Source organism: Colletotrichum fructicola (genome assembly GCF_000319635.2).
Source record: "Colletotrichum fructicola Nara gc5 chromosome Unknown KSG_Nara_v1_contig07, whole genome shotgun sequence".
Classification (NCBI taxonomy): Eukaryota; Fungi; Ascomycota; class Sordariomycetes; order Glomerellales; family Glomerellaceae; genus Colletotrichum; species Colletotrichum fructicola.
Genome location: NW_027094057.1, coordinates 909,586 through 924,734, shown reverse-complemented (window position 1 = coordinate 924,734; position 15,149 = coordinate 909,586). Strand labels below are relative to the sequence as shown.

Genomic DNA, 15,149 nt, shown 5'->3' with positions numbered 1-15,149 from the left:
GCAGGAGAAGTATCCGACTGCAGCTAGGCTTAAACGAACCCGGACTGAAAATTCGCCTACCGTGACGTCGCCCCAGCAGTTGTCTCTGAAATCTCATTGACCGACGTCCACATCACCTAGTCAACAGTGTAATCAGCTTTTCGAAACAATGCTTAACCCTAGCTAAGGAAATGCCCAAAGATCACCTCTGATGATATAAGTAGGGATTATGCGTATCGAATGCAAGGATGGAGTAATTGCGCAGTGTTTCGTTTACTTTCTTTTGGTCCCCGGTTTAATTGTGAAAACGGAAAGAGGTTTGGGCACTTGTCATAGGGTGAGGATTACTCTCTGAGATTCATGAAGAACCACAGTCATTTAGATTCCACCAGAAACATTCAAGTTATTGGCGAGTTATTATGAGCTGCAATTGTTAATCCACGAACGTTCAAGACGTAGATCTTGTGTGTTTAAGTCCTACGGCCGTCAAGGCCAAATCAATTTATGTAAGAGATACGTCAAGTACTCGCTAGATATACAAAGAAATTTGTCAAAACATGTTGATGGCAGGTACTCCCTCGCCCATTTAGCAGCTGTTCTTGATACCGCTGGCGTACATGGCGAAAGTGTCCGCGTTGTTGAGCGACTGAGACGCGCTGATGGTGTCGACGCAGCCCTCGTATCCGTAGCAAACATCGTCAGTGGCGCCGATTTCAGACAAGTGAGTAGCCTCGTGGATCATGAGGTAAGCCAGGTCCATACCGCGGCATCCGGCGCCAGAAACAGGGACCTCGAAAGAGTTCTCGCAAAGGACAATGTAGCCGTCGAGGCCGGGCTGAGAAAGCTTGTTAGTACTTGCGTCATTAAGGAAGAAAAGTTCAAGATGACTTGCCTGAGCGTAAGCAGCAGCGTTGGCGCAGAAGTTGCCAACATCGGAGCAGTACATCTTGGCGTCCGCAGTCGAGCTGCCAAGATAGTCGGCGACCTTGCCAAGGACATCAGCAGCCTTGGTGCCCGACGACTTCGAACGGAAGTACTGCTCCACGCGGGTACCTGCCTTGGCCGCCGTCTGCGCAGCGGCGGCAAGCTTCTGGCCCTCGGCAAGGCCCTTGATAATGGCCGTCTTCTTGCTTCCGGTGCAGTCGTTCTGGACGTTGGCGCGTTTAGCAGCCAGGCTCTGGTGGAACGCGGCGTGAACCTCAGCAGCCTTTACTCCATCGACCTTAGCGGTGAGGACGCCCGAATCGTAGACAATCTGGCCGGCAATGTCGTTGCTTCCCTCCTTGGCGTAACGGAGAGATCCGACACTCGAAACGTTGAACTCGCCGCCGGTGCTAAGGTCGTGTACCTTGGCGGGATCCCACTGGACCTCGACCTTCTCACCAGCACCAATTGTCTTGAAGGCAGAGTCGGGGAGGTTCGTGTCACGGACATAGACGCGGATGCCGTTGAAAGCAACTCTGTTGACTATTGGATTCATTAGAGAGGCCCATCCTAACAACCAACTTATATGAGAAGCGTCATAACAAAATCTAGTACTTACCACCTTCAGTAGAGGCGGTCGTGAATTGAGCCCTCTCGACGGGAGTGTCGTCAAGGATAGAACCGGTCTTGAGAACTCGCAGAGGGCTGCTACCGGTGTTGGTGATGGTGGCCTTCAGTTCGCTGTTGCCGACCTGCTCAATCTTGACATCAAGAGGGCTTGCGTCTCGGCGAGCAAGGTTGATAGCGGCGCCATTAGCAAGGGCTGCAAGGCAGGAAACAACAGTGGCGGCCTTCATTTTGGCTAAGGGATGTGGAAGAAACGAACGTAAGAACGAATGAATAAATGAATGAATGAGCGGATGAATGAATTATCTTCCGGACTTGGTCGGTAGCAGCTCAGCTGTTGAATTGTGACTTGAATATTTCTCATCCGTCAGCGGACGAGCTCGACTTCATTACTTCATATCCTCGTGAAGGAGCAACCCGCCGGCCCCGCTGTGGGAGGCTGCATTCAGCCTGGACCGAAACATGAGTCGTATCGTGGAGAATGAAATCTCAAGGTGTAGATGCTTTTTTCCGCCACTGAAAACGAGCAATTTTGGGATGGGGCTTGAAGACAGCAACTTTTCCGACACGTTCGTCGGGACAAACTGAGGCTGATGGACAGCGATCTGGGAAAAGGGGTCGAATCACAATTGTCTGTGCCTTCGAATTCCAGAGAGGCGGCACTTTGGTCAACACTGACTAGTAAGCATATTGGAGGATTGAAAAGGACAGTCACAAGTTGGTCCCGGCCCCTCTCCACGGAAGATTATGGTTGTTCTGAATTGTCGATCACAACGATTGATGGTGGGGGAGTTGCCTGGTTTGTAATAAGTTATTGAAGCCGTGTGTTGATTTAAATCCTGTCTCCTCATTCGCTGTTTGTTTTCACAACCGTGCGCCACCAATCAGAAAGTGTCTTGGCTGTCTTGGCCGACTTGGCATAAGTGAGAAGTTAATTCAAGGGGTTACTTACTTACGATTTAGCGAGGCACGGCGAGGCGAAAGATTCTAGACTGGCCTCTTCGACATGAACTGACCTTATTCAGGATTAACACAAGCTTGCCCCGCACGTGTCACAGGTTTTAATATTCTGCAAACGTCGCTTAAACTTGCCGCTTGCTCAGTTGCCTCAAGTTGCGCCTCTCATATGTGGATTTCTCGTATTCCTCAGCCTGTTAGCTACTCAACAACGAACCACAAACACATCATTAAGGAGTTGCAGCCCCTTGAAGATTCTTAAAGCGAGAGTAAATAATACGACAGCCTTCTTGCAACGGCAACTTTTCCCGCTTTCAATGGTAACATTTCCTTCTTAGCCTTACAACGGCAACTTTTCCTCCTTACATTGGCAACTTGCCTTTCTCATCGACCTGCATATATCCAGTCTTAGAGTTGAAGGGGCCCCCAGAAGGTCCGTCACCAATCTTGCCGCTCAACTCCCTCAACATTCAGCCGCAGAAAAAGCATTCGCATCATACCAGTCTGTTACCAGCCAGACACGGACAGAGCTATTACACATGATCGCCCAGCAGCGCAGCCGTGGACGTTTATCGCTCCCAACCGCCTTAGCTATAGGCGCTTTCATTGTCATTTCTCTCTACTTCTTCTCGGCCCAACCAACGCCCACGATGGTCGACTCCGAGTCGTCGTCCTTTCCCCATCTGCAACTGAGCCTCTCCCAGACCGTCGCCTCGAAAGCCCCCAGCGTCTCGGTATCGGTCAAGAACACTAGTCCTGACACTCCTGTGACGATCCTGAAGTGGAATTCTCCCCTTGATGAGGCCGCTCTTGGCTTGGGTCTGGTGTCGATCACGCCCGCCGGGGCGTCTGAGCCTATCCACATCGACGCCGTCAAACTTACCCGCAAGATGCCACCAAGTGCCGAATCCCTAGTAACGTTGCTTCCTGGTGAGAGTGTAAGCAATGTCATCGAGCTACGCGAGCCGAGGGTTTCAAAAGATGTGTGGAAGGCAGGCCACGCGAAAGTAAAGATGACAGGGAGGTGGATGGCCGTTTGGCCCGGACTGACTACAAAAGAATTGTTGCAGCAGCCGGAGAAGCTGCAGTCTGTCGGCGCTGGTGCTGGTGGTTCGTTGACTGGGGATTGGAAGACTGAGACAGTGGAGATTGGTCAGTAGTGGACTCGGTCTCTGAACTGCAGCTCACTCAATAAACACAAACAACATGATTAGACTTCTCCTCTCTAATGGGGGAAATTGATTTCCTAAGAAAACGACCAACTTCACCACCAGCTGTTTGCGATTTGACATTGTTTGCAAAAGTATGTGTTTGCCATGACTTGAGCCTGTCGATACTTGGGGGCTCAGGTCCAGGCTTGAATAATTGTGTCAAAATCCGGTTTAACCAAAGGTCCTCGCTCAGGAGACTATTTCTAACTCGCTTTTACAGAAGCTTCCGTTGTTGGTGAACTTTCATAGCACATAGAGTATGGGCGATTCAGAAGGTAGCACTCTCCGCGTTCTGCTTTGAACTAGGAGGAGATTAATGAAGAGCCCTTAAACTTTACCAAAGTAGGGCTTGGTCCTTCCGTTTGAGTTGCGACTTACCTCGTGTGCTATTTATCGGCGTTTCAATGTTCGCATTGCTCATGCCGAGCTTTCCGTGTTGAGGATCCGGATCCGCGAAGCAGCAGCGTCTCACGACACTCCCGAAGAAGCTGTATTATGAAGGTAAACTTGAAATTTCAAAGCTCTATAACCTACAAGCTTGATTAGGACTGAGAAAATGTAAGGCAATGGCGACAAGGAGCTATACCTACATTTTATTTGTCATGAGTCAAGCTGTGGTGAAGAACGCCGGGCTGGAGCTAGGAATTTGGAAACTTATTAGTTTGAGTTGAATTGCGCAACCATTCCTTTCACAAATTGCTTCTCTTCATTAAATAATAAAATAAAAAGAATTCCTGAGATTTGTGCGCAGAGTTAAGACTGGTACTTGCCTAACTTAATACACGCACATGCTGGTGGTTGAAAACTTTGATATCATCATGTCTACACAAAACTCCCCTAAAGACAGTCGATATCCCAAAACAAGACTGCGATGCTTTCCGGAACATATTCATGTGAACAGCTATAAAAGCTTCCTGGTGCCACGGAACCCAGAATCGAGTTCAACAATTGCGAAGTGTGATGGGTTGGGCTTGATGTCCTTTTGGTTAGAGGAAAGCATGCGAATGACTTGAAGAGATGCTTCAGTCCCGATCTCAGCCGAGAAGTATTGGTACATTTTTTCTTCTTGGATATGATGAACAGTCTGCTCGTATGTAGTGAATACATCGCGAACAGCGATGATCAATAACAGAGAGCCAGTCAACAGGTCGATCACCTGGGCGTTCGGACCAACTTCCGTCAAAGAGAAAGAAAAGTGCTTCCGAAGATGGTTTTGCACAGTACTGCTAAACGTAACGTTGTGGAAGTGGCCATAGCTTCCGGAATGTACAAATTGTGACACGGATCATCTGTCCAATACTCTTGTTTCACCGCTTGTCTACATTGACTGCGGTGAATACATTCAAAATGACGAAACACACGGAAAGCTGCCTCCTTCACGAAAGATTTCAAGGCAACCACTCTGAACGGCAACTCATAGCCCATTAGAATGATACTGCGCTACCTAACCGCCCAAAGGTATCGCATGGATTGGCCCATTGCCTTTTTCGTGTGCACTTACAGAATTATTTGGGCTTTTAAATTAGTATGTCGTCTCGTTTCCATGACTTTCAGGCTTCAAGTCTCAAGCATTCCCCCGCGAAGCAGTGGCTTAATAGGGTTAATCTACATGGAAAGTTTATGAGAGATGCCGGATAAGATGAAGTTCTTGTTCCACCCTCTCACAAATGGGGCACAGCTTCTAGATATGGTCGAATGGGTCTGGCACCGCTACACAAGGCTGACTGGCGCCGATCAGCAAACGGCGATTACCACGAATCACGAGCAGCTTACAGAATACAATCTTCTAAATCAACCAGTGACTTTCATAGAGGTTTCTGTCGTCTGAAAGAGCTGCAGGGGGCGTCTGAATCATACATGAATAGCCCAGAGAAAACGGGCGATCATAGTGTGACTATACAACCCCAAGACAGCGACCATGCTATTCTTACTTCAGAAAGCTTGCACCGAAACAGGATTCAAGCTTGTGTAGGCGATTTAGAGACAATGACTGGCAATGCTATCTCTTGTTGAGACGCTGTGTGGGTGTTTGGGATCATGTATATCGATTCAGTGCAATCACAACCGTCGATATGAGGTGTCCGCAAGTGGCAGAACAGCAGATCTCTTCTCAGCACTTACTATGATATCAATCAAGAAATAAATGACCTGAATGTGAACACAAAAACCGAGCTTCCTCAGTTTGACGGTAGACAAGCCAATGCGACCCTTTTTTGCCTCAGATAGAAACAGGCTACTCAAGGCAATCGTCATAGGAGTCTCGTCACTATCTATTGAGGGGGATTCCAAAGCTCGTCAAGAGTAAGGAGAAACTCATCGGTGTCTCCCCAGCATTGACTATGCGCTTGGAATACACCCGAAGGCAAAGACGACAGACCCACGCCGGCGAGTCCCAACCACAGATAGAGAGCGGCCGACAACGTTAGTCAAAACTTACGTGGCATGATCTCTACCTCGTTAACAGGCAGCCAAATCCTCGAAAAGAATCATTTCTGGTACGTCTTCGTTTCTCAGCAGCCATCTTCGGCCTCTTAGAGCTGAAGCCATGCCTTGCGCGTGGGCAACCACCGGCGCTGGAGGAGAAGAGATGCCTCAATCCCAGGCGCGTATATAAAGAAAGCTGGACGAAGTGTTTGGTAGAGCATCAAGCCAATGGCTTCTTCGCATTCTCATGGCATTGAGTTCTGTAAAACTGTCGTCATGAGATGGTGAAAACCTCGATGCAAGCGAACTCAATCACGATACGTGCCACACGACGCAATGCATAGGAGACTTCTCCTCCTCTTTTGAATATCGTGGGATGATTTTCTTGAATACGTATAGGAAGGCGCAGGACAATGCTGAAGGGGCAGGAGCCGCGCAGTGTCGACCATCTGACACCGCTCATCATGAGCATGCCCTTGAGTCCTCCATCGAGATGTAGAGTTTGTGGAGTTCGCAATGAGGCTGGAATATTCGCCGAGATTCATCAAAGCATCCAACTTGAACTGTATTCAACGAAGGGTGGCTTATTTTATGCCCAATTCCCACACGCAGCCTTCAAGTCCTCTGAGCAAGCCGACATCTTCTGCAAGAGAAACTCCCAAGGAACCAAAAAGGTTGAAGCCCAACCGCCTTCCCTCGGATAATAAGTTTCAGAGCCCAAGAGTAAAAGAACATGTCGTCACGGAAGCCTTTGGCGCGAATAATCAACGGCAGTCCGCACTTACATGGTGATGGGGACTGTCAATCATGTTCCATCCATACAACTGACGAGGAGCATCTATCGACTTCGAGTCACTCGCAAAGAGCAGACTAAGATATGAGCTCTACCACGAATCAGTCGAAAAAAGAACGAAATGGGTTCGTGGTGTACCCCCCAAAGAACGCCGCCTCAAACACCACACAGCCTAACCCCACAGCAGCTTCAACACCAGCACTCACACACTGACTGACGTGACGAAGCCACTTGCCAACTAAACAACCACCCACAACCAGCACCAAGCCCCAGAAACCCCTCAAAAGCATTAAAAAAAACCTCAGATCAATCCAAATCTTAACTAAAGACAAAACAGTCGTCGGCAAAACCTCCGCGCCCAAACCAAAACTAACGCCTGCACCCCGGCCAAACTGGACGTCGGCTCCACACCGCTCCCTAGCCAAGCTTAGTCCCAAATATAAGGTGTCGTCTCTACCGCCTTGTTGGCTAAGTGGTATAGCGCCTCACTAGTAATGAGGAGATCGGGTGTTCGATTCACCCACGAGGCAAGCAGTCTCCGACATCTCCGTCGGTCGACTCTTTTTGCGTTTTCTCCTCACCCTCTTCCTTCCTTTTTGCATCGCCATCCAGCATCTCTAAATGCACAATCCTCCCTCCACCGAGTATCCGCAATCCGGTCGGCTGCTTGTTCACCCATAAAACCCCCCTCGCTCCCCGTCACCTCCGTCTCCGAGCCGAAGGCCACGCCCCCAGTCAACCTCCTGTCTCACCCCCAGCCAACAAGCTCCCCTCCCTCCCAGGACACATCGCAATCACCCAAGCCACGCTCTTCAAAAAAGGAGGCTCACAAGGGCCCGACGCATTGTCTCTGCACCTCCCGTATACACCCCTACCACCCGTAATTGAGACCGTTGAGCAAGACATTCACCGCGTACGAAAGAAGCAATACCTCGGCCCCCTTTTGCACCCATGTGGGACCTGATATTTCCTTCTCCCATCCCGATCGAGACAGAGTCCTGGTCCAGAACCCTCAGCCTCATCGCCGCCCAGCCCTCGGAACTCCCCGCTAGGTACCCGGATGGACCCCTGATCTTCACATCTGACATCACTCACCGCCAAACGCAAGAAGCATGAACTTGAAATCATCACCAGAGTCTTTGACTGGTCTTATTTGACTCGAATCGATATTATACACATCGGCTCGTCATCATCTGCATGTTCCCCTTTTCGTCTCCTCCGTCTTTCCGTCTTGATTCTTGGTCTTCTTCCTGCATCCCCTGCTCATGAGCAGAGATATCGCAAGGGTCGAAACTTCCTCCCCAAACCAAGCGCAGGCGAAAAAATCAGTTGTGGGCGCCTTCTTTTTGGACTTCAAATCCCACTCGGCCCGCCCTTGTATGTTCCGTTCTTTATATGTAAAGTTGCTTTGGGGTATCTGTTGGTACACAAAAACGTGTGACAAAGGAAAACCGGTTTGTTTGCAGAAAATGAGCAGTCGCAGTGTTTCTACCCTCCCTTTTCGGGAGGAAAGATGATGCTTCGCCGATGATGTCGTTCCTTTCGTTAAAATGCCGAAAGGCCAAGTAGACACAAATGAGAAAATAGAAAACGCCTGGTTCCGACTAATCCTGTCTCCCGATGCAATGTTTGGTGATTTTGTGAAAGGAAAATGTTCCGTGAGTGGTGATGTTGTGCGATGCCGCCGCAACGTCCAGGCCGCGACGGGAGACCCGGTCTGCTTGAAAGATTATAATGTGTAGTATTGAAGGCGCTGTTATGAGCCCTCCGTCGGCAGCTCGATGCCGCTATCGCGGTCCTGCGGCTCTTTGCTCCAGTTTGGCGTGAGACTCCTCGGGGAATCCACTGGACTGCTCGGTGCTGACGCTCCATCCTTGCGAGACTCCTCATCCTCGTTGTCCCGCAGGTAAGCCGGCTGGAGCACACGTGGTGGCAGCTTCACCTCGCTGGGTTGGACCTTGTACTCGAGAGCCTTCTTGCCCTCCTTGATGAGTTCCTCCGTCCAATTCAAGCACTTCTTGATGCTCTGATTGATCTTCTGACTGTCGACAAGCAGCTCTCTGTGCTTGGTGAGATCCAGCTGAAGTCGCTTTTCGTCTCGTTTCCTCCGCCGCGTGTCGCGCTCGGGGTCCGACTTGGCAGAGTCCGTCTCGTCAAGCTCCGATGACTCAAACATGGAATCCTCGAGGTCTTCTAAATCGCCTTCGCCCTCAACCCCGCCTTCACCTCCAGCTTCAACCTCCTCCTCCTCACTAAGGTCCGAAAGATCTAAAACACCTTCGATACCAAGACCCGTGGTCGGCTCGGACGGTTCCTCCGCTGGTGGCGCGGTGGGAGCCGAGGACAGACGGCCAGACCGGGACAGTCTCTTGTACCTCCTCAATTCAGCCGTCTGTTTCCTGAGCTGCCTCTCGAGCGATCTGTTAATGGCCTCCAGGGAAGCGTTTGTAATCTCCAGATCCTGCACCTTGCGTTCCCTCCTGGCGTGCTTCACCATATCGTTCAAAGGGTCGCCGTGGTTCGACCGGGTCGGGCTGTGGAGTTCTTCCAGATCCCTGGAATCGTCGTCGTCATCGTCCTCCTCCTCTCCCTCTCCCTCAGATTCGCTCAGCTCATCTGCTGCCTGCAATATCGAAGCTATCGTGATCGGCTGGTTAGGGAAGAAGCTGGCCATTGTCGGAGACGACACTCCGGAGGGAGTCGGCGACTGAGAAGCCATGAACTGTGACATGATCATGGCATCGGTAGGTGCAGCGTCAGAGCCGACGTGGCTCGCGGGCCGGCTGTTGACATGACTGGCTACCTGAGAGACGGCGTCCATGCTGATTTTGCGCTTGTGCATCGAAGGCGCCAGGGGCGGCGGGCTGGTCATCTGGGTCCGAGTCTGCGGTTGACTATTGCTCTTAACCAATGGCGGAGCAGCTGGAGCTTGTATCGGCTTGTTGGGCGACATGGGCCTAGACGCAAGCGATAAACCGCTTGCCGAGCCAGCTGAATTCCTGGCCTTCTTTCTCGACTCTGCGATGGTCGGCCCCGTGCCTGAAGCTGCAGACGACGGCCTGAAGCCTGGAGCCAGATTTGGAGCTCCATTTGCATAAAAGAACTTGCTCTGCGGCGGCTCCGGCGTGGGCGCAAGTGTCGGTGATAATGACGGTGCCAGCGAGGGAGCGAGCATCGGCGTGAAGCCTACGCCGGCGGACGTGGGCCGATTCTTGTCTACGGCGCTGCCATTGGCGTACAGGAAGGTGGAAGCTCGCTGTGGGGCGGCAGGAGCAGCAACAGGCTGCTTGGGCTGGGGAGCGGGCGCGGAGGGTTTGGCGTCGCTCGCATAGAAAAATTTGGAGTCGGCATCGTGGCGGTTGCCAGCGGTGGAAGGCACAGGGCTGAAGGTAACGACCTGTCTCCTTACCGGCTCAGCCTGGAAAGTGGGCTGGTGATCCCAATCGTTGGTCCGGTCGGGGTTCGGTGTGCCGTTGGGAGTGCTATTATTGCTGTCGACGCGGTTCTGGCGAGGGCCGGATCGCGGTGTGATATTATTGCCCAGGAAGGGCGCAGGACTCGTCAGGTCGTCCTTGGCTCCTCCCCCAGCAGTGGCATGTAAAGTCGGGTGTTGGGTGTTGTTATTCGTATTATCGTTGCGGCGGCGGCCCAGGGGGGTCACGACGGAGGCTGGCTTCGCAGCAACTTTCGGGGTGAGGGGAGCTCGATTCATTCCCTTTGCGGTGAGGGAGGGCATTCCCGGCTGGCGGGTAGTCGTGCTGCCCCCTTTGTCGTAGGGGGGCATTGTGGTGGGCGTGGGAGAGGCAGATGCTGAGGCGGATGCGGATGCGGGTGTGGAGGATGAGGTGGGCGAAGGTGTTGGCGACGGCTTCGCTCGCGCAGCGTTGGCAGGACGAGATGAGGGGTTCAGGACATTTTGGTCTCTGTTGCGGAGGGGAGAGCGCAAGCTGGAGGACAGTGCAGGTTGCTGTCGTCGGGCGGAGGCAGAACCCTGAGGGGATGTGGCAGGAGTTTCCGCAGTGGTACCCGCGTCGTCGGCGTCGGTGGTTGTGGTAGTGGTGGTATTGGAGGCGGTCGCGGGTGGCGGTTGCGAAGAGGATGTTGTGTTTGGGTTTGGGTTTGGATTGGCAGCAGTAGCAGTAGCAGCGGCGGCGGCGGCGGTTGGGTTGGCGGTTGCGGTTGTAGTGGCGGAGTGGGAGTTTGATGTTTTGGTGGTGCCTGCGCCAATTGTGGTTACGGTCACAGTACTTCTACTTCTAGTGGTGGTAGCTGTGATGCGTGGCCGGGGCCCCGTTGCGGTTGGTGGGCCAGTGGCAGCAGTGCGAGTCGCAGTCGCAGCACTAGTTCCAGCGGCAGCGACAGTCTTTGGTCTGCTGGTTGGAGTGTTGGTGGTGGTGCTGGTGGTGGTGCTGGTGGTGGTGCCAGTGCTGCCAATGCCAGAGCCAGAGACAGACCTTCGCGTGGGCGTGCTAGCGGGATTATTTGTGGTTCGGGCTCGAATCTGGGCGACCGTGGGTTTGCGACCCGCGGATGCTGGTGCTGGTGAGACGGGCCGCAAGGGCGTCGAGGTCGGCGAGAGCAGCGCAGGCGAAGAGGCCCTGGACGATGCTGCTGTTGATGCTGCTGACGACAGGGCGGGGTTGCGGGTGGCGGGCGAGAGCGACGATGGCCTGATGTTTCTGTGAAGCCGGGATGGGTCGGGCTTCTTGGGCTTGTTCTTGGTGAGGTCTTCAGAAGCAGTCGACAGATTGTTGCAGCCGGCCGGCGTGTTGGCGGAGGTGAGCGAGCGCATTTTGGGCAGCAGCAGCCGCTACCTATTTGCAGGTGACTGTTCGGTTCGGGTTCCTGGCGGCGGTGGTGGACGGGTGCTGGTACAGGTACAGGTACAGGTGCTGGTACTCCTGGGGTTCCTCCTCCGTCCTCGGCTTCTCACTGGCTACCATGGCCGGGAAACGGAAAACCACATTGGACGAACACGGGCGCTCCCTGCCTCTTTCTGTCGTCGTCGTGCACTCCTTTCCCAGGTTTGGGTATCCCAGGAACGAGGCTGCAAAATGAAAACCTGCAAAAGATGTGCAAAGAAAAATAGAAGCCAGCAGGGATGGGCGCGGTGGTCGACTGTCGAGGTGCCCAGTTTACCGGTGACGGTGGGCTTCGAGGAAAGTGGTTCGCAGGGCCTGCAATTCCGCTTGAGGCAGTCGACGACGATGCCGGTTCTCTCGTGTGTGTATGACTGTGCCCGTCGTACGCACAAGTGCTTGCTTGCTGCAGGTCGGGGGTGCGAGAGGGGGGGGTAGGGGAGGGGAGGGGTTCGTCGTCGGTGAGGCAAAAGGCGGTGATGGACCACTTCGCCGCTTCACCTTTTTCAGCTTGGGGTCCCGTCCGGATAGGAGTCAAAAAAAGGAGGCAATGTGCTTTGCAGCCCAAAGACCAAGACCGAGAAAGGAAGAAGAAAAAGAGTTGTTGGTTTGTTGTCTCGCGCTTGTCTCTCTCAAACAGCGTTGACTCGACACGAAACGGTCCCCGATTGAAACATGCAGGTTGATGATCAACGGCGTAGCGGTGACACAGGGCAGGTAAGGTAGCAGCAGCAACCAACCGCGAACAGACGCGTCCAAGGTGTGTGTGCCGGAATAGGGAAACTTGGGGGATCAAAAACGAGACAGACCACGAGTGGTGAGTGTGACTGAGAGATTGGAATGGGCAGCGGCGGCGGGGGGGAGGACGCAAGTTGAAGAATGTCATTCACGATTCCACGAAACGGGGGCGTCCAGTAGCAGCCCAGTTAGCCGCAAGCCTCAAAGTTGCATATTCGACTCCTCTCTCACGCTTGAACTTCACCGAGGATCCGTAAAAAAAGAGGAGAGCGCAGGCGAACCTGGGAACGGGAATGGCAGATAATGCAATATGACATGTTCGCTATCGTCCACAGCAAGGCACAAAACTATCCATGGGCCATCGTCCATTGGGCCATGTTATTCCTGGCGTGTTGTCATTCTTCGAAACCGCCCGTTGGATCCCCCTCATCTCGATTGGCATTTGTTTATTCATGCGTCCCAACCTGCACAAACCCACTCCACACGACACAAGACAGCCAATCCCGGATATCTCAGAGGTCTGCCGTCGTGACATTTCGTCTTGTGTGCTGTGTGATTTGGTTCGAGAGGTGCAGTGTGCAGTGCTAGTCTCGAACTCTTGCCCGCCTTACGGATACCTACCCTTGGCCCATCCATAAAACAACTTGGGCAGGTATATCTGATATGAATGCAGGCTAGCGGAGACTCACAAGAAAATAAAAAGGAAAAAGGGAAAAGAATATCGCCAATGAGCGGGACAAGGGCGGCAGGGCGGGAAACGATTCACCTTCGGGACGGCGGTGACATTTCGTCTCTCCTTCGGTGCCTTCCCCCTTCAGGTCGGACCCTTCCCAGTCTGCTTTATTTTTGTTTCGGGCCCTTGACAGCGCCCATCTCGTTTTTGTTCCTCCCCCCCTTCCTCCCGTGATCCCGGGTTGTTGCCCGGCCGGGCCAAATTGAACGTGGGCACGCGCTAGCGGAACGTCGCGGTACGTACCTCTTTTCCCTTCCTCGCGCCTTTCCATCTCGAAATCTCAATCTCGTAGCGCGTCATTCCGCCCTCCGAGACAACACTTGTGAACCCCACCAAAAGGGGACACAGTGCACCCCTGTCGCTTAGCAGCCGCCCGTTAAGGGAACAACCACCACCTCCAGGCTCTCCAGCTTCCAGTGCGGGCCCCGCGCCAGACAGCTGACCACTCACCGTGACCGTTGAACCCGCTGACAAAGACCGAAGACACTCGCAGCGCAACATTCTCCAAATCCCATCACGACGTCAACCTCAAACTGCCTCTCTGTCAGGACCCTCACTCAACAAACGACGACCCATCCCATCTCCGTCGCGGCCCCCCACGGCCTCTCCCAACGCGACACAAACAAGGACAACAAAAAATGGGCTACATCGGCGTCTCCCTCATCATCGCCTCCGTCGTCTGGGTCATCGTCGCCCCTCCGCCATGGATACACCCCTTCATGCCGCCCTTCCTCCTGACCTGGCGTCCCTCCTCATCCCTCCCGCCGCCACCAAAGACACGCTCAAGTCCCCCGTCTGACAAGAACCAAAGCAACGGCACCGCCGGGCCCGACGAGCAAAAGCGCACCGCAGCCGCGCCTGCCCCGCCATCCATCAACTTCCCCGAAGACCCCGACCCGACACCGGCACCGGCACCGAAGAACGACGCCCTCGCCATGCCCCCTCCTCCCACAATCATCCGCCGCCCGAACGCGACGCCGGTGATATCAGAGCCAGAGGAGGAACAAACAACACCCAAAGCCAACCCCTCCACCCCGCCCGGCCCAGCCGTACCCTCGTTCTCCCTCAACGAACCCTCCTCAACCGGCCTAACCACAGGCGCGAACCCGACCCCGACCCTCGGCCTCGGAAGCATGCCGCCCCCTCCGGCACCCGGGCGCGGCAGCATGCCTCCTCCCCCGCCTCTCTTCAACAACACCTCGACGAACTCCCTCATAGGCCGCGGGAGCATGCCCCCACCACCATCCTCCTCCTCACGAGGCCCCGTCCCACCCCGCCTCGCCGCCTTCCCAGCCGCAAACTCCCCCCAACGCGCCCGCGGCCCCGTCCCCAATCGCGGCCCCGGCCCCTCCTCCTCGTCGCTCCTACCACCGCCAACACACTCCGCCAAACCCTCCAAACCAAGCCGCAAAGTAATCCTCACGCCCGGCCACTCCCCGCTCGACTGGGCGCGCATCTCCGGCCCCAACGCCGACCTGCGCAACCTGCCCCCCTCCACGCCCTACCTCAAAGTCACCCCCTCCATGCTCAAGAAGATGACCGGCCGCAAGGGCAAGGACGCCTGGATGGCCCTCGGCGGCCGCGTCTACAACATCACACCCTACCTGCCCTACCACCCCGCCGGCGAGCCCGAGCTGCTCCGCGGCGCCGGGCGAGACGGCACGAAGCTGTTTGGGGAGATCCACCCCTGGGTCAACTATGAGACCATGCTTTCGGCGTGTTTGGTCGGGCTGCTGGTGGACGAGGAAGAAGGCGCGAAGCCGAGCGCCATGGATGAGATGGATTAAACCACTTCTTTTGCACATTCTTAGAAGAGAGAGACAGGCACATACGGTTACTACGCTGTGTATTAACAGGTCGACCCTGCATACAGATACTGATAGAGTGATACCCCATAATAGACG

The 15,149-nt window shown here is 54.0% G+C and overlaps 4 protein-coding genes across 4 annotated transcripts; 2 read left to right on the top strand and 2 right to left on the bottom strand.

Moving 5' to 3' along the window:
* Positions 1-565: 565 nt before the first annotated feature.
* CGGC5_v011934 (Neutral protease 2-like protein) lies at positions 566-1,760 on the bottom strand (the record flags this gene model as incomplete). The annotated part of the gene is made up of 2 exons (XM_066152622.1): positions 566-1,446; positions 1,523-1,760. 2 exons carry the CDS (start codon positions 1,758-1,760, stop codon positions 566-568), a joined length of 1,119 nt encoding a protein of 372 aa, XP_066007919.1.
* A 1,377-nt stretch (positions 1,761-3,137) lies between these two features.
* Positions 3,138-3,647, top strand: CGGC5_v011933 (uncharacterized protein; the record flags this gene model as incomplete). The annotated part of the gene is made up of 1 exon (XM_032030716.1): positions 3,138-3,647. One exon carries the CDS (start codon positions 3,138-3,140, stop codon positions 3,645-3,647), a length of 510 nt encoding a protein of 169 aa, XP_031889623.1.
* Positions 3,648-8,671: 5,024 nt separating this feature from the next.
* CGGC5_v011932 (uncharacterized protein) lies at positions 8,672-11,707 on the bottom strand (the record flags this gene model as incomplete). Its single annotated transcript, XM_032030715.2, has 1 exon — positions 8,672-11,707. One exon carries the CDS (start codon positions 11,705-11,707, stop codon positions 8,672-8,674), a length of 3,036 nt encoding a protein of 1,011 aa, XP_031889620.2.
* Positions 11,708-13,883: 2,176 nt separating this feature from the next.
* Positions 13,884-15,032, top strand: cyb5r4 (Cytochrome b5 reductase 4; the record flags this gene model as incomplete). The annotated part of the gene is made up of 1 exon (XM_032030712.1): positions 13,884-15,032. One exon carries the CDS (start codon positions 13,884-13,886, stop codon positions 15,030-15,032), a length of 1,149 nt encoding a protein of 382 aa, XP_031889845.1.
* Positions 15,033-15,149: the final 117 nt, after the last annotated feature.